Raw genomic sequence first — 27726 nt, 5'->3', positions numbered from 1 at the left:
TTACTTACCTGTTCCTCTGTTCAGATGACGTTCTGCACTACTTCCCTACGCTCCAACAGTGGATTGTATCTCTGTGTCACAGGGGCGGATCCAGAGTCTAGTATCAGGAGAGGCACTGCCAGAAAATATTTTTTTTTGCGGGCAATTTATCGGGGCAATGGCTGGTGTTAGCGCTTTCATCATCACTGCACCATGGTTGATATGATGTCAGGATGATTGAAGGTCATTATTTCTATTACAACTCACCATAATGCAGAATCAGTGGGAGCCCCGAGTGTGTCACTTTTCACGTTGACCTACTTTCAGATGTGGATTGTCACTTGCCACGTCCCTGCCACAAGTTGCAGATTGTCACTTGCCTGCCACCAGATGCGGATTGTCACTTGCCACGTCACCTGCCACACCTTGCGGATTGTCACTTTCCACATCACCTGCCACAGGTTGCGGATTGTCATTTGCCACGTCACCTGCCACACGTTACTGATTGTCACCTGCCACATGTTGCGGATTGTCGCTTGCCACATGTTGCAGATTGTCACTTGCCTGCTAAGATGCAGATTGTCACTTGCCAGAGTGAAGACAGGCAGCAGAGATGATGATGTAATCTCTCTGCTGCCCATAGACTGCACATTAAGGGCGGAACTGCAGCGATGCAGGGTGGGTGGTGAGAGACGTCATCTCTCTGCTCCCCTCCCCTGCCTGCTCCTTGACTGGCCAGCACCTCCGCTCACCGACCAGCCTGCCCGCTCACTCACCTGCTGATCCCCGCCTGCTCGTTAACCCGCCCGCACACTCACCGCCGGCCCATCACTAATTGCCCCCTCTGAATCTGCCCCTGCTGTGTCGTCCTATCCAGTGCAAGGCTATGGGCTCTGCATTGGAGTTGAGGATGTCAGAGGAGCACTAGAACATAGAGGAGAAGTAGCTGCAGGGAATCTGTCTTGCAGCCTCAAGGGAAGCCTGTAGGAGCAGAGGGGTGGGTAAGAAAAACATAAAATTAGACCATCTAACCTCTGCAGTGAGGGGGGTGGGGGGACCCATTGCAAGGGAGGAGTTCAGATTTAAAACCATATCGGGTGATCTGCAATAAAGATCCTAGGTCAGGCACTTTAGTTATAAGGTGACAATGTGCCAAGACTTGTATACAGTTCAATTGCATACACACAGGAAGGCCTGAAGTGTAAGCCAGTGTGGCTGTTATTTCAAGGTCCTCGATCACAGTAAGAACTGGTGATCATACTAGCTTTTTTTTTTTTTTTCAAAACCTTTGCTCATTTCACTGGTTTGTTAAAGAGGGAGCATAGAACACAAGTAGTATTTGGGAGTGAAATTATTAGATGCTCACACTGGATAGATAGATTTTTGTTATGCTATGTGTAACGTAACTGGTATTTGTTAACAAGGCCAAGGAAAGGGTTACAAAAAGGGAAAACATGGGACTTCTTATGTGCTACTTAGAGAATTAAAGAAGAAGTAAACCCTGATGGGTTTTACTTCCTCTTTTTTCCCCTGCAAAGTAAAAGCATAATCGGCTAGTATGCATTCCATACTGGCCCATTATATTGCACTTACCTGCAAACGAAGCCCGCGAGGTCCCCGCTGGTGACCGCGTCCATCTTCACCCCTCTTCCTTCCGGGGCCGTGGACTCCAGCTCTGTGACTGGCCGGAGTCGTGTGACGTCACTCCTGCAACATGCGCGTGGGAGCAGTCGGTCACAGCACGTGCCCTTTAGAGACTGCACGATCGTGCACTTTCTTCAGTGCGCATGTGCCGATGACATTGGCGCAAGTGTATATGGTAAATATGCCCTAAACCTTATTATAGGCTTACCTGTAGGGAAAAGTGGTGTGTAAGGGTTTACAAACACTTACAGCCATTATTTTACTAATGTCATACTTGTAATCATATGTATGTGGTTTAGTGTGCGCATTACACAGTTCCCTTTCTTTTTTTTTTCTTTTTTTTGTCTCAACTTTATATGAAGTACACAAATTGACACCTTATTCATATCGCTACAGCAGCGTGGTGCATTGTGCTGCTGTATAGTGTATCCAGTCCCTTCTTGCATGCTGCAATAAAGTGCAGCATGTCTGCATTTTTATTGCAGTTCAGTGCACCGCACCTCCGGGTTGTGTTGCAGTGTAAACAGGATGCATTTTCTTTCTGTGTCTCTTAGCGGTGACCTGCAGTCATCCATTGCTGTAAAACGTAGGTCACTGCACTATGTGTGAACAGGGCCTAAAGTAATCAATAACCATTTTTCAAAGTAAAATGGCTATTTTGCCCTATGAGGATAGATATACAATTACTCAACACGTTTCTCAGGCTATCTAGTCCCAACACGCACTGAAGGATAAAAAAAATAGTGAAAATTGAGACTGGGATGCTCAATCGTGGCTCACACCTCCAATTTATATATAAGAAGCTATAATGAAAAGCATGAGTGTGAAAATATATTTGTATGTGTAAACTAACCCATATGTTAAAAAAAAAAAAAAAACGTTTTAACAAATAACTTCTCAAAATAGTTATAGCTCGAAGTAGCACCTGAAAAGTGTTTTTCATTACTGAATACTAGGAAAGGTGGTGCAATTGATCCCTATAGCCAGTTATCATTAAGTTAATAAAGGCCAAGTAAAGGATAAGTTCACCTTTTCAAAAAAACATTTTTTGCAGGTAAAAAAGTGTATTTTATTTTGTTTTCCGCTACATTTCTTGTAGGGGAAACCAGCAGTGAAGCCTTGTGGCTTCACAGCCGGCTCCCTACAGCTCATGCGCAACGTGCGCTGTGCTTCGTGAATGGGCGGGGGGGGGGGGGTGTAACTTCCGGGGGACTTTGTTTTTTGTCAAAAACAGGTATCCGCTCCCTCCCCCAGAAAGGTGAGTTAGAGGGAAGGAAGCAAGCAAGCGTAGCTTGTAAAGATGAACGTATCCTTTAAAGGGAAAGTATAGTAGTTTTAATGTACTTTTTTCCCTCCAATAGTTTATTGATTTGTAAAATTAGCGAACAGGTTTGTGTACAATGAGATACCTAAAGCACAAATTAGAACAGAGAGTGTGAGAGTGGGTTGAAGAAGTAGTTTAGAGTGGAGGGGTAGTAGCCTCAGGTTCCTGTGGTCTTTCTAGTAAGGAGCACAGCACTATGTACATAGAAGTATATGTCCACCTGGAGAGAGAGTGGACCATATCCACGCTGTTTCCTGTCCCTTGGGGCTCCAGCTGGATTGCTGGATGATATTGTGTGTATGCAGGAGTCGTAGAAAAGAATGAGGGGATTAGAGAGGGGATGGTGGGAGGGTGATGATATCTGGGATGATCTAGCAACTGTTGGTGGTGGCTTGGGAGGGGTGGGATGGGAGTGAGGAAGGGGGAGGAGGATATAAAAGGACAAGGAATATTAGATAAGGGGCATTGGGATGTGGAGTAAGATATGTACTTATTATTATTTTCAGGATTAAAAGTAAATATTTTTTAGTCTGGTAAACATGGCATACAAATATTTTGTATTCTCATTTGCAGCCAGGAGGTTGAGAGTTAGGCTTTTTTCAGGTTTTTAAAGGATTACCTTCCCTGCCTGTTCAGATTGTTGGCAAAAGAAAACCAGTACCAAAGACGTAAAAAAAAAAAAAAAACTGAAAAAATCTAAATTGACAATTTATTATACCGTATATACTCGAGTATAAGTTGACCCGAATATAAGCTGAGGCACCTAATTTTACCACAAAAAACTGTGAAAACGTATTGACTCGAGTATAAGCCTAGGGTGAGAAATGCGCAGCTACTGTAAGTGGAAGAGGGTCAACAATGCCCATTTGCAGCCTCACTGTGCCCATTTACAGCCATAGGTCCCCCTAACTTCAAACTCGATAGTTAAGGGTTCCTAGATGCCCCCTAGCTGCAGCCAAAATTTGGGGTCTTTGGAGCCAAAGGGTCCCGAAATGACATTGCTGCAGATGGACACAGTTGACCGAATTTGGGGCCCCGTATCTCGGGGCCCCTTGGTACTAGGAACCCCAAATTTGGTGTACAAACAAAGTGGAAATAGCACTACAACATACCCAAAGCTGTGGTTCCTAGAAGATACGGGACCCCAAATTCGGTTCGGAAAATGTTAAGCACGTTTCTGCAGCAGAGAATGACATTTTCCAAACCGAATTTGGGGCCCTGTATCTCGGGGCCACTTGGTGCTAGGAACCCCAGCTTTAGATATGTTGTAGTGCTAGTTCCACTGGGTTTGCACACCAAACCTAGCACCAAGTGGCCCCGAGATACTGGGCCCCAAATTCGGTTCGGAAAATGTCAAGCACTTTTCTGCAGAAGAGAATGACATTTTCCGAACCGACTTTGGGGCCCCGTATCTCGGTTCCTAGCACCAAGTGGCCTCAAGATACGGGGCCCCAAAGTCGGTTTGGAAAATGTCATTTTCTGCTGCAGAAAAGTGCTTGACTCGAGTATAAGCCGAGGGGGGCACTTTCAGCACAAAAAAAGTGCTGAAAAACTTATACTAGCTTATACTCGAGTATATACGGTAGTTTCTCTTTAAAATTCAATACTGTATATTTTTACCCTTGTCTGTCAGTTTATTTAACTATAGAAGGTACTGGGTTCATATGTGTTAATCCAATTGTCTTTGGCTTAAAGGACAGTTTCAGAAAGAAATTCTGCTAATGAATTCCTAGCTTAAAGGATTCTCTACATGTGCTTATATTTTGCTCTATATTACTTAAAGAAAACATAAATTTCTACAAATTACAGGGCCTAAAAAATGAAAGGAAATCAAAACTCTCTGCAATGTGGTAATGAATGTGTGTGTTAGAAATGAAGACAATGCATACAATGCAGTTGTGACCACTACTTAAATTCCTAACTGGAAAGTTGCTTGCTCTGGCTAAGAACTGATTAGTTACCTACTGCGGTTCAGGACTAAAACCGATAATAACCTGGTGCTAGAAAAGTTTACAGATTTTACCTGCACATTAAAATTCTAAGTCATTATAGCCATGTGCTCACAGCCTGTGTGAAACCAACCAACTAAAGATTACATTTAGGAGGCATTTTCTTGACTGTTTTTGTTCCTGTTAGATATATTTAATATTAACGACAGCAGCAACTAATTTGCTAAAAATGGATATACTACATATTTTGCTAAGCTATTTAATTTGGTTCATTTCATTGTATTAGTTAGAACAAAATAACAGTGCTAATAACTCTAACATAATACATAACTATACCTTAAACTTGCCAAAACCCATCATATATCTATCTTATCTATCCTATCTATCTATCCTATCTATCTATCTATCTATCTATCTATCTATCTATCTATCTATCTATCTATCTCTCTATCTCTCTATCTCTCTATCTCTCTATCTCTCTATCTATGTGTATATTGGTGCGGTGTAATTTGGAAAAGTAGTGCTTGCGCTAATTTCTGTGCCTTCTCGTGCATTGGCAGCACATTCAAAAGAATGGGCTGTCAAAACCTAAACGCACACATGCCAGTGTGAACCGACCCTTAATCCAGAAGTATCTGTATTCTGGTTCTGAGTCACTGTCCCAAAGTATTGAAGCAAGAGGATCGGCATGACAGCCAGGCAACTAGCATTTTCTAGTGGCTAATGGATGCAATTTAGCAGCTAGGGTGCTGCTTGTCAGCCAGACTGCAACAGTTGTACTTGCCTGGTCTATTTTATTCAGTTCCATTCAGATCGTATCATTGTCCCTTACATGGAAGTCGTACAACTCGAAAAAAGAGCAATTGTTTTTCTTTTAAACACGTTTCTCTGAGTGTTGTCTAGTTTTTGGCAGTAACACTACCTAAGATTAAATAACGCTTAAAGTGCCAGTGATGTATTATGGCAGTTTTCATGCGTCTACCTGTAATACAGGAAATATGTTTTGATTTATTGCTCTGTACTATTTTAACAACTTAGGCAAATTCCGAATGATGCTGAATCCAAAGTCATATCTCGGGCACCAGTCTAAAATCTTTCTACAAAAGCCATTCATCTTGGCAAATGCTATTAGATTATGGAAGCCAGCATATTTATACCAATGTCATATTTTAGCTGAGCTCTATAGCAGGCAGACACAGCTATAAGATTAAGATCTGGACTGGAGCCTACTGCTCTGGCTGCATCTTGGAGAGGAGTGAATGTACAACAGACAAAGCAGCATCCTGCAGGGATTTTAACCACACTTTTGATCGAAGCTCCAGCAGTGTGCTGCGTGCCAGTCTGTGGCCATGTTCAGCTCTAAAGAGGCTAGCTTGTAAGAGGTCTGTATGATGCCATATGCAATTATGTTGTCCTCTGTGACCAGGGCTTTTATTAAATCTTTTCTCCACATGCTTCTCTCAGCTCTCCTTGCTGACAGATTGAGAGCCTTTGGCCTAGCTTGGAGCTGAGCAGAGCTTCCACTTTCCAGCACAATGTCATGGGGCTTAACTGGCATCTGTGGAAAGGGATAGTATTTTATGAAACTCTCTAATAAGTAGAATATGTAAACATTTCCAATAAATAGTCTTGTTTTTCCCCTTTGTTTTGCTACTTAGCCAAAGTGGTCCTAAGCCATGCTCTTTCTCATTAAGTCAGGACAGGCATAAACCAGTTTGTGGATGGCACTGAATGGCATATAGGATTAGGGAATTAGTATAGGGAAAAGTACTTTGGGTATTATATGAGAAGGTGAGCGAGACCGATAAGAGAATACCTAAAAAATTAGGTAAGCTTCCCAGGAGAGGCATATTTTCTGGAACCACCTTCAGCTTTGAAGGTCAGGGGAGTAGGAATTAGTAGGAAAGAAGTATAGAGCAAGTATGACCGCAAAAAAAAGGAAATTGTCAATGAGACAATACAGTTCATGGGGCACAGTACAATGGGGAAGAGAAGAACAGAGTGTGTCGTTTGGGAGATGCATGCCAGGATGAAGGAGAGCAGAGCATAAGAGTAAGAAAAGCACAGGGGTGGGCAACTTTAAAGTGGTGGAGATCTACCTGAACAACATGGGAGAAGTCCAAGATCACCAGGCACAGTGTCGCCCAATGTCGCCTCTTCCCACCCGACTTTACTTAAACCTCTAATTGCTGTACTACCATAAAAAAAAGCAGTCACTTCCAGCGCAACAAGGACATCAAAATTCAAAGACTGGAGGCTGGTGGATGCTGCCCCCCCTCTGATGGGGTAATCCGATAGAAGCTACAAAAACAAAACAAAATGGAAGGCGTGCACAGAGTGCATTACCAATGACATTTATTGACATTCATTGAATAATAAAATCAGTAAAAAGTGGGTACTCGCAAAGTAGCAACTCTCAGTGAGCCCTTAAAAGCACTGAGTAGCTTAGCTCTGAGGAAGGGGGTTCGCCCCCAAAACACGTCAGCTTTTACCTCTTGATGTGATTCAGCACGTGTCTGCACTATTCTACATTGATTTTATTATTCTATAAATGTCATTGGTAATGCACTAGATGTGCGCGCCTTCCGTTTTTGTTTTGCTGTACTGCCATGTCACAGTCACGTGCATTGCATGGCAATCATGGGTTTAAATCAAGTGGCGAGGAGGCAACATATCGCTTCTTCACCACCTGTCAAACAGAGATCGCTTTTCAAGGGAACAGCAGTTCCAGCTGCACTTGAGAATGAGCCCTTAGTTGCATTTGGCAGCGGCACCCTTAGTGATCATTCATACGTAAAGTTGGGGGTGGTAAAACCCTGCTGTTGAGTCGCCATTTTACCACCCCCAATCCCCTCCCCTTTTTAGCTGCTGAGGCAGCAGCCAAAGGTGTACACATGCCAGAGCAGTAATTAAGTGAAGGGTTAGTGTGTGGGTGTGGCGCTGTCCTAATTTATAGAAATACTTGGTAAATCGTGTGTAGCCAAATCCCATATGTAAAGTCGCATATAAAGTATAGACCAAAATTGCAAATAAAAAATTCAACGAAAATAAAACCAAACATGAAACAGCAAAGTGACCCCCTTTGGAGTGTGTAGGTGTAACGTTGTCCTAGTGGAGAAAAAAGTGGAGAAAATGGAAAAAATGGAAACGATGGAAGAAATCGCATAAAGGACTGCTGCCTCCACAGATGTGATTTTCCCCAAGGTGGAAAAAACAGAAGGTAAGTGAAGGGTTAGTGTGTGGGTGTGGCGCTGTCCTAATTCATAGAAATACTTGGTAAATCGTGTGTAGCCAAATCCCATATGTAAAGTCGCATATAAAGTATAGACCAAAATTGCAAATAAAAAATTCAACGAAAATAAAATAAAACCAAACATAAAACAGCAAAGTGACCCCCTTTGGAGTGTGTAGGTGTAACGTTGTCCTAGTTTAAAAAATAGTTTGTAAGTCGTGTGTAGCCAAATCCCACATGTAAAGTCGCATGTAAATTATAAACAAAATATAAACAAAATCGCATATAGCAAATTTAACGGCTAGGTTAACACTCCAGTTGACGTCCCTATGACGAAACACGTAGGGCGTGGCCTATTTTGGCGCTTTTGCATCATCTCCCAGAGGATCACCAACTTAAATCTGACGCTCTCCTGTTTTGATGCCATTTGGTTGCCTATTATAAACTGCTTAAATGTGAGTACCATGCTTTCATCTGTGTTCAATAAAGAGTGTTTTATGGTTTTACGCTATGGAATCTCCTCTTTCTTCTCTTATGCCTAAAATGTCACCGTGACCCAGAAACAGCCTGTGGATTGCCGCACAGTGGCATACACTGTGACTGCGCATTACCCCCGCAGGGATTAAAGAAGCTGGTGAGTGTCCGCATGATCACAAGACACGAGAACCTGGTCACCAAGATTAATACAAATACCTGCCTTGTTTTACAAAGATGTCAAGTTTTTCACTTAAGTTGCACTGAGCACTAGTCACGATTTAACCTATGTAATTATTCAGCAATGTTATGTTTGTCAAAGACTTTTAAATCAATCATTATATGGGGTTTTTATGCGGATGGAATAGTTTTGGCTAAAGTCATTTTTTGATTTCATCCCCTGTTCCCCTTCCCCCTCCCCCAATTCAAAGGGGGCCAACCTAGCCGTTAAATTTGCTATATGCGATTTTGTTTATATTTTGTTTATAATTTACATGCAACTTTACATGTGGGATTTGGCTACACATGACTTACAAAGTATTTTTTAAACTAGGACAACGTTACACCTACACACTCCAAAGGGAGTCACTTTGCTGTTTTATGTTTGGTTTTATTTTATTTTTGTTGAATTTTTTATTTGCAATTTTGGTCTATACTTTATATGCGACTTTACATATGGGATTTGGCTACACACGATTTACCAAGTATTTCTATGAATTAGGACAGCGCCACACCCACACACTAACCCTTCACAGAGCAGTAATTAAGCCCCCTGTTGCTTTTTAGTGGGTGCTACCACCTGCCAATTATGACCCATTCAAGTAAATGGGGCCACTCTGCAAGTGCCCCGCAACTGCATGCTTCTGCGGGGTCCCAAAATGGAAAATGGAAATGAGCCCCCTATAAGGCTGCTTTCACACTGATGTGCTGTGGTCTACCTGCCCTGCAGGTGCAGTGCATCTGCAACTTTCCTGGGTTAGCTGCACTTTGCCATAGACTTCAATTATATCCTGCAGGTGTGGTGCACTTTCTGAAAGCGCAACAAAACTCCTGCATTCAGAAAGTGCACAAAACCTGTAGGCTATAATAGAAATCTATGGCTAAGTGAAGTAAAACTTCAGGTACACTGCACTGAGCACACGGTGTGGGTAAACCGCAGCGCATCAGTGTGAAAGCAGCCCTATACTAATATGCCCAATGTATTGCTTCACACTGACCTGAAAATCTCTTCTTTCCTGCTGCCGGTACCACTCTGGAGACCACTAGTCGGGATAAGAAGTGGAGTGCAGTTGGTATCACTCCACATAGGATAGCAGCCAGCACTACAGAGGAAGCATCTGGTTATGCAGCTCTTGCTCCCTACTACAGCTCCAACTTTACAAGTAATCCCTCTGCATTGCACTCTGTCTAATGCTCTGGGATAGGAGGTCAGCAAGCCCAGACCGGGATCTACCAGTCACCTGTCCGTGATCTAGTGGTTGCTGACCCTCAGTATAGTGAATAGGAAGAAGGAAAACAAAGCCTGGTATATAGGGAGCAAAATGATTAGTGGAAGAAAAGCTCAGTATGGTATAGGAAGAACAGGATAAGAGGAAGGAGTGCAGGATATAGAGATCATGTGATAGGAGGAAGGAGACACACTGATAGTAGGAGGAAGCCAAGAGTGCAGTATAAAGGGCCAGTGGATATGAGAAAAGGATAGAGGTGCAGAGGTAAAGAAGAAAAAGAGTCAATTATGTAGGGGCAGAGGGATAATCTGAAGCAGACAAACCTGTAGGTTAAAGGAAGGAACAAAGAGTGCAGCATGTAGGGACAAGTGGGATAGGTGGAAGGATAAGAGTGGAGTATAATTGGGCAGCAGGATAGGTGGAAAAAAAGTGTGCAGTTTAAAGGTGCAGTATGGCATATAGTTACAATGTAACTGAAGGAGGGAGAGAAGTTTGCAGTATAAAGGGATAATACAATAAGAGAAAAGGGAGTGCAGTGCAAAGGGGCAGCAGGATAGGAGGAAAACAGCAGGGTGTGGTGTAGAGGTAGAGTGGAAAGAGATGGAGGGAAAAAGAAGTGTGTGATGGCAGGAAAGTGAGTGGAGTGCACCATATAGGGACAACATAATAGGAGGAGGGAGAGAAGAATGCAGTATTTGGGGGCAAAATCAATGATATGTGTAGCTATACTGTATATGCAACATTGATGGAGTGATTGTGTGTGTTTTTTTTTTTTAGTTATTGCCTGTTTTATTTTTAGTTTTAATTTATAAATAAACCCATATTTTCTAATTTTAAATAATTTTAAAATTTTTTCTAATTTTCTTGCTTTGAATTTCACTAGCTTGTGTCATCTTTGTATTTTTTTTTTTTCATTTTATTTTTTTTTCTTTCTGCTTTAAAATTGCAGTGTAATGACCTAGTTCCCCTTTTCTCCAATGTGTGACTCTGCGCTGGATGTTCTATAGAGAAAACTGCTGATTCTGCTTAGTGCTTTACAGCTGTGCATTCCAAATTGCTTCTGTCAAATGGCCAGTCCATTTAAAATTCAATGCACAGCACTAACGTTGCAACTTGCTCTAAATGTTCAGCAGTTTCGCAGAATGAAAATGGCAAACCTGAGATGGATTTTCTCATAAACAGATTTTCTATATGTAGTTTAAGTTTATAAGTTGACCTAGTTATTTGGATCAGTTAGAGCTTTATATTGCTATAGAGAGTGAAAATCATTTTGGACATGCTTTAAATGAACTGTATCCTATTTTGTATGTTTTCTCAATTTTAGTACCACCAGTTCTACAGCCAGTAGCTGTGACACAGAGTTCTCAAAAGAGGATGAGCAGAGGTTGAAAGATTATATTCAGCAGCTGAAGAATGACCGGGCTGCAGTTAAACTGACTATGCTGGAATTGGAGAGCATTCATATTGATCCTTTGAGCTATGATGTCAAGCCAAGGGGAGACAATCAGAGACTAGATCTGGAGAATGCTGTCCTGATGCAGGAGCTTATGGCAATGAAGGTATGTCTAGATATGAGAAACCAATATAGAAAATGTTCCTATTGTGATCGCTGAATAGTTATTTTGTTATCACTAAATGGTAAAACTGGAGGAAGATACAGTGTCCTAAGTAAAGCATTATACAATTCTGATGCCACATTTCCTACCCCGTGAAGAGTTCATACCCAGCACAGTGAATTGTCAGGCATCACTGTCTTTACTATAAAACCGCTTCAGCCCCCTTCCTGACCAGAGCACTTTTTACAGTTTGGCACTGCGTCGCTTTAACTGACAATTGCTCGGTTGTGCGACGCTGTACCCAAACAAACTTTGCGTCCTTTTTTCCCCACAAATAGAGCTTTATTTTGGTGGAATTTGATCACCTCTGTGGTTTTTATTTTTGTGCGCTATAAAGGGCAACAATTTAAAAAAACTAAATAATAATTTTTAATTTTGCTATAATATCCCCAAAAATGTTTTTAAAAAATAAATTTCTTCATCAGTTTAGCCTAATATATATTCTTCTACATATTTTTGGTAGAAAAAAATCGCATTAAGCTTATATTGATTGGTTTGCACAAAAGTTATAGCGTCTACAAACTATGGGAAAGTTTTATGGCATTTTAATTTTTTTTACTAGTAATGTCGGCGATCTGTGCTTTTTAGCGGTACTGCCACAATGCGGCAGACAGATCGGACACCTTTGACACATTTTTGGGACCATTGACATTTATGCAACGATCAGAGCTATAAAAATGCACTGACTACTGTGTAAATGTCACTGGTAGGGAAGGGGTTAACACTAGGGGGGAAATCTAGGGGTTAGATGTGTTCCCTAGTTAGTGTTTCTAACTGTATGGGGATAGGACTGACTGGGGGAGGAGACATATCATTGTTCCTACTTACTAGGAACACACAATATGGCTCCTCTTCCCTGACAGAACAGGGATTTGTGTGTTTACTCGTACAAATCCCCGTGCTGGCTCTTGTGCCCGCGATCACATGCGGCTCGCGCATCTGCCGGCCATGCGCATCGGGTCCCCCGCTGTGCTGTGGGTGCCTGCACCCCTCTGGCGCCTCTTAAAGGGAACAACGTACCCTTGCGTTGTTTTGAGCAGCCATGCCATTCTACCGACGTATATCGGTGTGAGCCGGTTGGCAAGTGGTTAAAGTGAAATATGAATCTCCACAATAGCCAATTGGAATTCAAAAATATTTTCTGTTAAAATGTACCTGTGCTCAAACTATAGACATGAACATATTTTTAAAGCAGTAAAAGAGCTTTGAACAAGGCATCCCTGACTTTCTAGTTACTTCTACTGAGAGGTAATTCATTCTCAAATTCACAGCAAAGACTCTAAAGTCCAGTTTCAGTCATTTTATAACAGTAGGGGTCACCTTCAAACATATAGCTTGCAGAAAGGTGGTCCAGACTCCAATGTGTATTTTTAAGGGTTTCCTGCCCATATTTATTCCTTAGCGTTGCAAAACAAAACCATAGAGATTTCCATTGCAGGGGGTCAGCGAAGACCAAAACACAGCAAAATATTCAGCCTCCTTGCTAGCCGTGGGATAATTTTGGTCTGCTGAGACCTGCAGGCTATTCCAGTACAGTCTACATGCAGTCGTTCTATCTAGCACACCACATACAACTGCTCTTCAGCCCTGGTTCACATTGATGTGGTTTAGCATGCGATTTGACACGCCAAATTGGCGGCTATTGCCCGCAATGGAACCGTCCAAATCGGTGTGACGCCGCACTGATTCCCAAAAGTAGTTACTGTACTTTTTTTTGGTGATTTCAGGTGCAGTTTCAATAGACATCTGTGCAGGAAAGCGCAGATGTATCTGAAATGGTCAGACTGACATGCGGGAATGAAATCGTGCGATTTCAATCCTGCAGCAGTGTGAACCTGGGCTCAAAGAGAAAACTTGGTTTATTTCCCCTTTTGCAGCCGAATTGGGCTAAATGCTTTTTATATTTGTCACATATTCTCATTTATGTAGCATAATAATAATTAAAAAAACACACAACACACACACACCACACACACACACACCACACACACCACACACACACACACCACACACACCCACACCACACACACCACACACACCACACACACACACCACACACACACACCACACACACACACCACACACACACACCACACACACACACACACACACACACACACACACACACACACACACGATATAAAAAATCTACACACCCCTGTTAATATGTCAGGTTTCTGTGATGTTAAACAAGAGACAAAGATATTTAATTTCAGAACTTTTCTGAAATTTTCTTTTCTGGGGGGGGAGTAAAAAAAAAAAATATTGTGGTTGCATGAGTGTGCACACCCTCTTATAACTGGGGATATAGCTGTGTTCAGAATTAAGCAATCACATTCAAATGCATGTTGAATAGGAGTCAGTACACACCTGCCATCATATAAAGTGCCTCTGATTAACCCCAAATAAAGTTCAGCTGTTCTAGTATGTCTTTCCTGACATATTCTTAGTCGCATCCTACAGCGAAAGCCATGGTCTGCGGATAGAGCTTCCAAGGCATTAGATATACCATGGAACACACTGAAGACAGTCATCATCAAGTGGAGAAAATATGGCACAACAGTGACATTACCAAGAACTGGACGTCCTTCCAAAACTGATGAAAAGACCAGAAGAAAACTGGTCTGGGAGGCTGCCAAGAGGCCTACAGTAATATTAAAGGAGCTGCAGGAATATCTGGACAGTACTGGCTGTGTGGTACATGTGACAACAATCTCCCGTATTCTTCATATGTCTGGGGCTATTGGGTAGAGTGGCAAGACAAAAGCCTTTTCTTATGAAGAAAAACATCCAAGCCCGGCTAAATTTTGCAAAAACACATGTAAGGTCTCCCAAAAGCATGTAGGAAAATGTGTTATGGTCTGATGAAACCAAGGTTGAACTTTTTTGGCCATAATTCCAAAAGATATGTTAGGCGCAAAAACACTGCACATCCCCAAAAGAACACCATACCCACCGTGAAGCATGGTGGTGGCCGCATCATGCTTTGGGGCTGTTTTTCTTCAGCTGGAACAGAGGCCTTAGTCAAGGTAGAGGGTATTATGAACAGTTCCAAATGCCAGTCAATGTTGGCACAAAACCTTCAGGCTTCTGCTAGAAAGCTGAACACGAAGAGGAACTTCATCTTTCAGCATGACAACGATCCAAAGCATACATCCAAAGGAATGGCTTCACCAGAAGAAAATTAAAGTTTTGGAATGGCCCAGCCAGAGCTCAGACCTGAATCAGATTTGAAAATCTATGGGGTGATCTGAAGAGGACTGTGCACAGGAGATGCCCTCGCAATCTGACAGATTTGGAGTGTTTTTGCAAACAAGAGTGGGCAAATATTGCCAAGTCAATATGTGCCATGCTGATGGACTAATACCCAAAAAAACTGAGTGCTGTAATAAAATCAAAAGGTGCTTCAACAAAGTATTAGTTTAAGGATGTGCACACTTATGCAACCATATTTTATTTTTTTATTTTTACTTCACCTAAAATATTTCCATTTGTTGTTCAACTGAGTTGTACAGTTTACAGATCACATTAAAGGTGGAAAAAGTTCTGAAATGATTCATCTTTGTCTCATTTTTTTTAAACTTGTACGGTTTAGGAGATATTCACTTTGCGCGCAGCCGCTGACATTAGCGGCGCATGTGCTGTTAATCCCCGGCTGAAGGTCTGCCAGATGCTGCCCGACCTTGCCGGGAAGAAGACACCCGTGCATATGCGCTGGAGTGATGTCATTGCGGCTCCGGCCACTCACAGCGCCGGAGCCAAGAACCCGGAAGAAACGCCAAGGGCAAAATGTCAGCTCCTTCAGCGTAGACCGGGCTGCGATACGGGGACCTCGTTCTAAGGTAAGTATTTCATAATGAGCTAGTATGTGGTGCATACTAGCTCGTTATGCCTTTGCCTTACAGGGTTTTTTTTTTTTTTTTTTTTTTTTTTTTTTTTTTTTACATGTGCGGGTATACAACCGCTTTAACAGGAGTGTGTAGAATTTTTATATCCACTGTGTGTGTGTGTGTTTACATAACCTGCCCAATAGTCGTAAAAGTTTACCACTAAAGGAGCTCTTGAGAGAACTTATAGGGGTCGATGTACTAATGGCAAATAGACTGATTACTTTGCAAGTGCAATTGCTCCAGGGCTTGGAAAATGAGGGAAAGCTCAGCCGACTTCCATCATCCTATCGTGTGCAAGCAAAAATGCTGTTTTTATGGTCTTTGCAAAGTGAAGCTTCATTTCATTTACTAAGCTCTGGAGCAACAGCACTTGCACAGTGCACAATCTATTTGCTTTTATTAAATCCACCCTATAGGCTGGATACTGGATAAATGGGTACTAATAGGTAGTATAATAATAATAATAGGTACATCATCTTGCTGCCCACAACATAAAAGCCCAGAAAAGGTACCATATTTGTAATGGGTGATTTCAAACTAGTTGGGAAGAAGCTAACCCTGGAACCTCCAGCCAGCCTTGCCACAATTTCCAAATTATTTTTGGTGAGCCTCAAGTTTACCTGATCTAGTCAGAGTTGTCAAGTTGTAGGGTGTGGTGATAGCCACTGCCTTGCTACCAATTTTCATGCTTGTTAACTTGTCACCTTAGTGAGAGTGGCTGGCTGGTATTGCTCCTCGTCTAGTGCACCATGTAGACACGTCAAGGGGTCTAGGGGAACAGTAATATGTAGGAAAGTAGAGATAATATCAAATACTTCTTAAAAGAGAAAAAAAAATATTGCTGCTCAGCTCTTCTATGTTCGATCTGAATTTACTAAAAAAAAATTCTGCTCACCTTTTTATATGTGTTCTTTTCTGAAAACAGGGGGGTTGTGTTTGCCATAGTTAACCATGTCTGCACTGTGCTGGCAGATTTCATTATCCGTTGTTAACTAGATGTGCAGGATTGTGTGCCCCAGCAAAGGGCTAAAGATTGTAAGGCATGAGTGGTACATTGTATATGAATGCACTGTCTCTCAGTCCCTCTGGTCTATCCCTTATCTCCACATTGCCATCTAGTCAATGCAGTAGAAGCTGCATGTAGTGTCCTATGTATAAATGTGCTCCAGACAACTAACTTTTTTCAGGTATGTGTGATTGGGAACACGTAACGAGCTTAGGTGGGGAGGGTTCTCAAATTTGACTGTAAAGATGGAAGTAGGCTTACTATGGGGCATCCATTGTTGGCTGTCCCTCCTCTACACTGATGCCAGTGCTGGAACCCGATCATGTGACCGGACTGGAGCGACTTAAGAATTGGTAAGCCTAGACCTCTTTCCTTATACAGGGTAGATAAAATCAGTCTTAGGATGGGAGTAGATTTTAGCTTTGTTAGGTTTTCACTGGAATTATACTTTTAATACTCAGTGGTATAAAAGTGGTAAATAGCAAACACAATTCAAGAACGACCTTTTATAATGTTCATAGACCCTTAAAATGTATTTAGAAATTTGGAAACTGACATTTCTACAGTGACTATTATGATCTACAGTACTTTTGAGGCAATGACTGAGAAATAAGCAGATCAGGAAAGTCTAATTTCCTTATCTGCATACTTGTGATGAGTCATTATCTCCTAGTATTGCAGTCAGACATTAAAGTGATTGTAAAGCTTTGTTTTTTTAAATAACAAACATATAATTTCCTCCACTGTGCAGCTTGCTTTGCACAGACTGGCCTCGATTTTTGGGGTCTCGGCCCCTCCCCACATCAGCCCCCTAGGAGAAGCACTCTCCCAGGGGGTTACCTTGCGGGCGCGCTCTCGAGTCCAGCATTTGCGTCAATAGACATGAATGCCAGACTCGGCCCAGTCCCTATCCAATCAAGTGCCGGGAACCCCTGTGCAGAGGGCGAGCGCGTCCTCGCCGTTGGAAATTCCAGGGCTCAGGTAAGTAAAATGGGGGGGCTGGAGGGCCAGTGACTGACAGAAGTTTACCCCTTTAAGCGTGACTGCCAGGAATCTAGTATTTTCAAAAACAAAAAAACGCCGGTGACTGTGATTGTGAGTTGGGTTTCCCTGCAAGTGAGCTGGGAGTAGAGACCCTGAATGCTGTGTATTAATACTGAATGAGATCCTATCAGTCATTTCTTGGCATGCTGAATGCGATCCTATGAGTAGTACTTGCCTCTTTTCACCGGTGTCCTTCCCATTCTCCAATGTGCTGAACTTCATGATCATCCGCACAATAAGCAGCAAACAAGTTTGTGTAAATCAGTCTTTCATACTGCAGTCTTAATTAAACTAGATTTATTACAGTCACTTGTGTTAATATATTCAAAGTCATATTTTTGTGCTTTGCTTAAATAATTGCACTATTAATTAGACTATGAAAATCCCTGCATAAATCTTAATGTTCCGGATAAAACATAATGACCTGAAGACGATAAAAAGATTTGATGAAAATTACTTAATCTAGTTCTGACAATTGTTCGGGTAAAGAGATTTTATTAGTTTACAAGCACCACTGTTCATGTGTTAGTAATATTGGCATTGGGCACCACATGAAAAAGAGTGCGAGAAAGTAATCCTTTCTACAAAATTCCACTTGCAAGGTGTGTAGTTGTGAATCCTTCTAATCTCCACACTTACTGTAGATAGTAATCTTTCTTCAGGTATACCTTTTAATGTGTAAAGTAAACCTGTCAGAAACCTGGGTTATTTAAATTGAGCATATAGTGAAAAAGATGCATAAGTAGAGATTGCAAGTCAAAACAACCAGTCATTCACCTTTAGTGCCGGTTCAAACTAGCGCAATGCGGGAACCAGCATGATTACAGTGCCGGTTCCTGCATCGCATTGGACTCGCAGGCAGTTCACACTGCCCTATGCGAACCGCTGCGGCTGTGAATAGAAAGTTAATGACGCCCCCAGACCGGTTCACATATCGCAGTGCGAACTGTCAAATGGTGCAGGAATCAGATCACATGGGTGTGAACACCCATGCGATCCGATTCCAGTGCGGACCAAAAATCTGTATGTGTAACTTATGGACAGGTTAGGGTCTTTCCCCTCTTTAGGTATAATAGTAATATGTGCTAAAAGCAATTCATTTGTTATGATCCCATCTTCCCCTATAGAATTAGATATCCACAAAATCTATGTAAAAGGTTCTTCTGAAATTTCTTTCTATCCTATAGAGTGTGACCATCTTGTCCCAGACTTTTTTCCATCGCCATACCACTCATTGCTGTCCCTATATGGCAGTGGCAGGGCAGTATCTGTTGAGCATGATTTCATATGTTTCTAAAGTAGAACTTCACAAAGTTGTGTTTTTGCAGCATTTGGGGGAGCAGGGAGTTTAATCTGCAAGTTACGCTTGCCTTTGCTGCTAATGCTGAAGGGAAATCTCCTGTGGTCCACTTGTTGCCCAAACAATGCTGGTCCTGACACGATTTGAATTGAAATAGGTGGCTCTACATACAAAGGGATGCAGAGTTTGAATATCTCTGCAGTGTTTCCAGCAAAGGACAATAATGAAGTACAGATTATACTTAACCTCTCCAAATGCTGCAAGTACCAACTTTGTGGGGTTCTTCTTTAAAAGGCAATTTCAAAGAGTCAGTAGATGAGTGGATGCACATGCTGGGTGAAGGGAAACTGTTTGATAGACTTATCTGTTTCTGAATCAGATAACCTCTGTGTTTGGCCATTTTTAGATGCAAATCCTTTGTATCAGATGACAAATGGTTTGCATTTCTGTCACTATTAAACATTTTACAGAAGATCTACCATAAGTGCTTATTTCATCCTTACAGTCACACTTAGTAGGTACACCAGGGCATTGTATAACCCAAGTGTAGTGTAAACATTTATAAAGTCCCTACATTCTGGGGAAAAGACCCATCCACTTTTTTTTTCTCGGCCTCCTGTTTATCTGGCATAATGCTGCATAAGTGGGGAGGCGGCTGGGCTCAGAAAGGCTTGTGGCTGTGGCATAAGCCTATTAGAATTATCTTGCAGACTGCGATTGGATATCTGAGCCCTTTTCTGTGGTTCCACACTGAAGAGACACTAGTTGTTTATGTGCTGTCTGTAATAATAATGATATGTTATACCATATACAATGTCAACATGTACTGTGTAAGAAAATAAATCTAGTTAATAGAATTGTAACTGACAGTGAGAGGTTTCAATAAAACCACTATCTCTGCAAAAGCTTAAATTTGTGCACCGTGTAAAGAATGAAGAATAAATGGGTCAATGGAAAGAAAGTCACTGTTGCCCATGGTTTTGATATGAGTAGCACACTTTGCATGGAATATTTGTTATGCATGATTTCTGAAGATAGACACAGGAGAAGGAATTTCAGGAGCTGTGTTTAGACTGCATTCACTAACGTGTTGAATGAACGTGCGTTTTTATGCACAACACACATAGCACAGGCTTTTCACTTAAATGGGCTCCCCTACGTACAACGGACGTGCCGGAGAAGCTCCTTTTTGGGTTTTTTACTTTGCACATTTTTTTACCACGTGTTTTGGTGCGTTTGTCGTGCACAAAAACGCACATTTACTGGCTACCTTTTGGGTTGCATTTAACAATTAATTGCCATGAGCTTACATCCTTGCATTTTCCCTTCTAGTGGTCAGTAATTGAGGGTATGCATACAATTTGGGCAATCCATTGGAGGGTCTGTAATCCTAAAAAGGTTAAGTATATCTAAACCTAAGAATACACTTTTAATATTTTGTGGCTGCATTCCTTTTTTTATTCTCAGCCTTGATTTACTTGAATTTCACCTGGTGATCCTGCCATTAATAAACACTTTCTGTCTTAGGGCTACAGAGCTCACTCATTGTGCTATGAAGCAGCCGTGCTGTCATTTTAAAACAGGAAGTGTGTTATGGCTACAGAACACCTTCCCTCTCCTTGGAGGTGTTCTATAGTTCACATAAGTGACCTGGATAGGGCTGATAATAGTGCCTGAGATTACACTGAAGAGTGCACAGGATAGCACTGGTTCTCTGTCAGGACAACAGGACTGCTCTCTTTTTATTTATCAGATATAACAATTTTATATTTAACAAACCAAAAGAGAGCAAAGAGTTAAATGTTAGGGTAACTACTACCACAGTACAACAACATGGAATTTTTTAGGTACCAATACACAATACTAATTTTTTCAAATTCATAATTTTGTTTATCCGCCATAAAATAATTTTTTAATTATTAGGGCTGCCACAACAATGTTCGACACGTAACCAAAAGATATATCTTATCTGTATGTTTAAGGCTGGCTTTTCCTTCTGGTGTTGTCACTTCTGGTGACGCGCATCCTTTCCACTTCCGGTGGCCTTTCTTGAGTGGGGATACTTGTGTGTTTCCCCACCTGCTGCACCAAGTATTGGCACATTAGATGTGTTAGCATATTGCTAGCTCCTTCTTTGCCACCTTTGAAACAGTGCAATTTCCCTCTGCTTCATATATGGCCGTGGACACCACACAACATGTAAGATACGATTATCATGGAATGTTTTTCTTGGTGTTTTTTCATTTAATAAACCTGTTTTACCCCAGAAGCGGCTGCCCTGTGGGAATGACAGAGACACACATCTGACCCATCCTTACACATGGATCATTCAGAGCCCATTACTTATTGTCACTATTTTGGGGAGATCGTTTGAGTGCTTTACGTGTGTTTAATGACTGTTGCTATCCCATTGCCCCAGTGATCACTTCTGAGCTGCCAAAAAACTACTCATGCACCTGGCTCTGCACATGTTGGTCCAATTCTTGCAATCTAGCACCTGGCTTTTTTTTTCAGTTTACCATCTTGGATTTTTGGGACTTTAGCTGTGTCTTCTTTATTAATTTATATTGGAACAGGACTTGTGGACTGTGATTCAGTGCTGTGGACTGTGGGCTTTACGGTATAAACGTGTTTCATATTGGAAGCTGCTGCCTTCTGTGAATGTCAGACACACAAACACCTGAACTATCCTCCTACATGGATCAGAGCCGTTACTTATTGTCATTATTTTGGGGGGTTCATTTGAGCGATTGTCCCGGAGGTCACTTCTGGGTTGTCGAAGAACTATCCATGCGCCTGGCTCTGCACATAATATTGATTCAATTGTAGCAATCTAGAGCCTTGCTTCTTTTCTCAGCTTACTATAGGGTAAATAATGCATGCCTGGTTAATCTCCTGAGGAAGTGGCCAATATTGTGCACGAAATGCGTCAACAACCTTCTTTTCTCCCTCCCTTCATATTAAGAAAATCTTTTGGACATCCTTGTAGATATGTGAAGTGTATGATACTATGGAGGGATAGAGAAATACAGAGGATGAAATAATTTATTTTGGTTATGGGTCTAACATTGTGTGAGCCTTAATAATTAAAAACCATTATGGAGGATAAATAAAATGATGAATTTTACCAATGAGTTGTGTGTATTGATACGTAAAAATTCCCATGTTTCATTGGTATGGCAATTTCTGTAGGGGGTATTGATACCTCTCCTATAATGGGTCAGATACCCTCCTGTGGTTCCTTTTCTTTTTCTAATTGTTCGGCTTTACATATACTTTTAAAACTCCAGATGTGAGCTAGTTGGATGTAATAACTTTTTTTTTTGCTTTTGTCTTCAGGTACTTTCTTTGTCATTTGCCTCCTTTACCTGCAGATTTATCAGAAAAAATACCTGTTTACCATACTTCACTATACTAAAATCACTACACTCAAATCTGGAGCATAGGGTCCATAGCTAACTGATCTCTCTTGTAATCCATTTCCCTTTCATTCATTTGTGTTTTGAGGCAGCTATATTGTTGTCTTCTGTTCGTAAATCTGCAGAGAGAATATTTGATATGATGCCTAGATACAGGTTAATGAGACATGCAAGCCATCAGGAAAGTGAACCGTCTTGGCCACAGATGACGCACAGTTCTTTAATAATGTTCTATAGTGTTCAGAGAAGACAATGCTCAGAGCATCTACCCTTCCTGTCCCTTCATATGAGATGAAAATTTACAGCAGCTGTGATATTTCCTAAGCGCAGCTGTTTATCTCATTTGTTTTAGAGAGCCTTCCTCCTCTAATAGATCTTTCATTTTAAGCACATCTTGTAAGTGATGTTTATTCAATAGCATTTAATAAATGTCCATGGTTCGTCTTTAGAGAATGGCATTTAATTCAGTATATAGAAACAGAACAAAAACCACTCAGACAATGCTTCAAAGTGTTCCCATTCCAGGGCCAGGCAGAGCAGTGCTGGCTGAGACACTGGTACAGCTACAAACCATGCACTTCTATACCAATGCTTTGTCCATGCTAGGGATATTGCTGTCAGATTTTTAGTCAAAGATGCTGAAAAGTGGCTAAAAAGAAAAATCATAGCAGGTAGTCTGATCCCACATGACATTTTAGCAGCTAAATCTAGAAAATGACTTGGGATCAGACTGCCTTCCATCGGAGACACACACCCACACAAACACACACACACACACACACACACACACACACACACGTAACATATGTTGGTGGGCAGAAAAGTTTACAGATCTCCTAGCAGACCCCTTGTAACCTGGTCATTTGACGAAACCTGTAAAACATGACCATATTATAGAACATTACTACATTGGTTTCAGGGGTAAGAAAGCCATGACTCTAAAGCATGAATGGGAACAGTTGGAGTTAGCACAATTAGAATAATCTTCTTGTCTTTTAAAATACCTTTGCCATATTGCCCCATTTTACTTCGCTATCTGCCTCATACAGGTAGGTTAAGATATGTCACGGCTGTACTTTAAGATCCTTCAAAAAAACATTTTAGAACAGCACCATGACAATCTCTAAGGTAAATGCTATAGTCTCCTCACTCCCTGGGGACACATGCTGCAGGAATTCACTGATGAAACAAAATTGTATGGTAAAAGCATTTGGAATGCTGACAGATAGGAGCTCCGTAGAGAAGGGAGGCATGAATACCAAGCACAAGGAGAAGAGAGGCAAGTGAATGAAAGCACACTTTTATTAACGGAGGGTGGCTTTTAAGAAATTGTGCCTTCAGCATAGCATTCTCTCCTGGGGATATTAGTCTTACATTGATTTTTAGTCAAGTATGTATATTGTGCTGCATCTAAAAATATGGCTAGAAGTTTAAAAAACAAGAAATAGACATTGGGCTCCATTCACAAAGCATTTTTTTTTTTACCTCTTTTAAAATTTGCGGTAAAATAGCTCCTAGCGTTTTTCAAAGTTAATTAGCATTCACAAAAAAAGCTACTAAAATAAGGCATGCGGTATTTATTTCATGAAACCATGCAGTATTTCATGCAGCGAAATCCAGTGGCATGGATACAGTGGAGAAGAATTAGAACCCCTGTCATTTTAATTGCTAAGAGGTAAAATGGTTTAAACTGTAGAATAATGCCAACTCACTAAGTCAGTACGGTCCCTGCAGCATATGTTTAAACACAAAAGAAAAAAGGTGACTAGAATATTAGTAAAAAAGAAGTTGCTTTCACAGGACACACATAGCGTATCAAAAACCACCTAAAGTGTTACTTAACCCACAACTGTGAAATCAGCATATGCAGTAAAGTATGCTTGTCATACTCACTGTGGAATCTAATGGGTTAATCCTCTGCATTGTGTAAAAAGGCTGTTTTATCCTGTCTTCTCTGATCCTCCCCTACTTTCACTGTCCCCAATTCATCTCCTGACAGTACAGAGCCCTGGGGACACTCTGCACATGCTCAGTTTCATGTGTACTGCTAGAGAGTTTTTATTGCTAGAGTTTTGTTTTTTTTTTTTTTGTTTTTTTTTGGGAGAGTGCATGTGATTAGCACAGGGCCAATCAGCACTGTTCAGACAATAGGGTCAGGGGTCATGCAGCCTCATTGAACAGTCAGAATAGAATGAAAATCCTTCCAACAAGCTTTAACCAGACACTGATAGAAGTCACAAGACTGCTATATACTGCTGATGAGAAAAGGTATTTAACAGTTTATATTTACTAAAATAATTCCATTTGCATGTTCTGAGTACTGTGGGAGACCAAATATAGTAAATGGAGGGTTCTAGGTTTAATAACATTTTAACCCTCACTAGATGAGCTGATGTCTTCCTTGGGATGACATCTACCTGTCTATAGTCCGTCTTAACCTGAATAGTGGATGTGCATGACAAATGAAACACAGCCACAAGTCAGACGAGACAATCAGAATAACAGCCTCTTCAAATTATCCTAGTAGTGTAGTGTTTAGCAAAATGTTGTACTGAATGTTAGCTCATTTCTGATATTTATACTTTTTTTTTTTTTACTCCTAGTGGTAATAAAGGGTTGAGCTCAACACACCATACAAGAAACTGATGTGAAAAATGTGTTACCCTCTCAGTATAAAATGAAATGAGAAGCTCACTTATTGCTTTGACCTTGCAGTTGACCTTGTGATTGTCTTTTGATGACAGGAGGAAATGGCTGAGCTCAAGGCACAGCTATACCTACTAGAAAAGGAAAAGAAAGCTTTAGAACTAAAGTTGAGCACACGGGATGCCCAGGAACAGGCCTACCTGGTTCATATTGAGCACCTCAAATCTGAAGTGGAAGAGCAGAAGGAGCAGAGGATGCGGTCGCTGAGTTCAGCTAGCAGCAGCAGCAAAGACAAGATGGGAAAGGTGAGACCGCAGATGTAGCTTTCATAAAATAGCTTTACATTTTTATTAGGTCTTTTTAGAGCTTGGAACCACCTGGGCATGCTTCATTGTTTATGACCCCCTTCACCTTCACAGAGACAAAGGTTCTACAATGCTGTAAATGAATGATTGGCCCATAAAGCTCTTGAAAGGAATCTTTGATGGAGCTACCATGGGATGATAGATTAGACACGGCTTTTTGATAAGGTTTACATTATTGAGGGGTTTGTATTGGCTGCAATATTTAGGGAATTTATGATTTATGCCTTCTCTGAGTTTTACATTTTAGCATTGTGGTATTGCTTTTTGTGTGCTCACAGTATATCTGTGACTGACACAGGTTAAACTGTAATGTTTTACATTTCAACAATTTTCATTGTAAAGAACAAAAATAGACCTAGGGAATACAGACAGTAGCACACACAGATGAAAACTAACACATTCAAGATGGTGTACAAAACCCGAAAACAGAAATAAGACATACAGTATGTCTATAGAAAGCGAATGACCTCATCACCCAGTTTGTGAGATAAATAAAGCAATTGTAGAGGCCAACATGACCCCCACTTGGGAGAACAATAACATCTCGGTAAATAATGAATACTTTCTCGAGTATGATAAAACTCAATGAACAAAATAATCAGATAATGGAGGGAAAAAAAGGGGGGAGAAAATGGGGAGGTGGGCTAAACTCTGGGCTTGCCAACCACTGTCAGGACCAGTCTTGTATCTGTCAGGGCCGACTAAGTTTTAAGCTATAAATTCGAAAAGCTGTCTGAGTCCATATATATCAACCATGGACACCAAATGTCAAAGTGGACCTCTGTCCTCTCATGCAAATGGCCTGTCAATTCCTCCATGCACATGAGATGACAAAGCTCCTTAGCCCATTCAGAAATCTTCAGGCTTGTCTCTGAGTTCCAATGTGGCGGTTCCAAGTTCCAATGCATGCGGCTTAACTGTAATGTTAGTCAATGTTTTTGTTATGTTGAAAATCATATGTGTTAATCTAACAAATGTAGCCTTGACCTCTCCAGCTATAGAGGGTTTTAGTACCATTATCTGGTCCTTAGTGGGCGCATATAGCTTGCATATGTTGCATGCCTATTCTGATTAGTCAAGTGCTGCACCGTTGGTGAGTCTGTGACATGTGCCCAATACATTGTTCATGAACTAGTATTTGATTTTTTGTTCTTTGTTTAGTCACACTCTGGGCCACCAGCTTCCCTGAGTGAGCATGTTATTAACTTTTATACTCTGTGTCTTGTCATACTTCCTTCGCAATTTTAAAGTGATCTATTTCTTTTCTCTTTGGAAAGTCTGTTTCTGTACTAGAAAGCCATTTATTTTATAGATGAATCAAGTGCTTTGCTGCCACTGGCTGTGTGTTGTGCTAATTAAGCGTGCAATACAAGTTAACCATGAATGATGTTACATATTTTATTGTCAAATAGGAATCCATAGAAGGTTCTGCATTATCCTTGTCTGAGCTAAGAACGTACAATGACAGTGAACTTACATCAGAACTCACCAGTGCACTGAAAAGGTAAGTGTGCAGACTACAGAAGCAGTAGCGAAGAAATTGGAGGGGTTACCCATAATGCCCAACAGATTCCAAATTTGAGGACTTGGATCACTTGGTGTGTCTCAATGGTATCCATTTAAAAGAGAAGTATGGGGGAAAAAAATTCCCATAATCATACTCACCTAGGTGGATGCAGCATCAGTCCGATGCCGCATCTGTCCCCCGTCGCCTCTGTCTCGCTGAGTGGCTGAGGCGGCCATCAGTCCAGGCACTTGGCGGATCCAGACTTCCAGATTCAGGATGACGCGGTGCCTGTACTAATCTGTGTCACGTCAGCAGAAAGCGGACTTCAGACCACTCTCTGCTGAAAACGGGTTACAGGAGTGCCAAAAGAGTTGCACTCCTGTGACCCTTAGGAGAAGCCCAGCCATACAAGCTCAGGCTGGACTTCTCCTTTAACTTCAGTTTGAGACTCTCTTAAGATTATTCAAAGTTCATAGACAAGGTACATTTGACCCCATTCTGACCTGCATTTGACCTGCTTCAAACAGGCTTTGCATTCCCATTGATTATTTTCAAACAAAGTGCAATTATGCTTTTTTGCAAATATACCTATCGTGTTCTTGTTACTGTGAATCACAAGCTAAGATGTACTGCAATGTGACAAAGGCTGCTGTTTGTCCTTTCAGTTCATTCTCATAGGAACCAGTCAGGGCTTCCTCCAACAACATTGCTTTGAGACTGCCATTTACAGGATCTCTACAAAATCAGAACCTTGTATTTATGAGGTGGAGTGATGTAAAATTTTCAAAAAAAAAATAGGAGCGGCCTGAGCCATAAAAAAGATGTTCCCAAACTACAAACATCTGTGGTCATGAGGATGGCACAATAAAAGTAGTTTGTTGGG

General features: G+C 41.2%; 1 protein-coding gene across 3 annotated transcripts in view; it reads left to right on the top strand.

Annotated features, from left to right (window-relative positions):
- MCC (MCC regulator of WNT signaling pathway) overlaps positions 1-27726 on the top strand; it is a 530407-nt gene that overhangs the window by 479257 nt on the left and 23424 nt on the right. For all 3 annotated transcript variants that reach the window (XM_073624625.1, XM_073624626.1, XM_073624627.1), the window contains 3 exons: positions 11375-11609; positions 25070-25276; positions 26749-26840. In XM_073624625.1, the coding sequence (XP_073480726.1) occupies positions 11375-11609; positions 25070-25276; positions 26749-26840 (534 nt within the window). The remainder of the gene's footprint in view (positions 1-11374; positions 11610-25069; positions 25277-26748; positions 26841-27726) is intronic.

The sequence above is a fragment of the Aquarana catesbeiana genome, linkage group LG01 (assembly GCF_042186555.1).
Source record: "Aquarana catesbeiana isolate 2022-GZ linkage group LG01, ASM4218655v1, whole genome shotgun sequence".
NCBI lineage: Eukaryota > Metazoa > Chordata > Amphibia > Anura > Ranidae > Aquarana > Aquarana catesbeiana.
The sequence above is the reverse complement of the archived record's forward strand: the minus strand, read 5'-3'. Positions and strand labels throughout refer to the sequence as shown.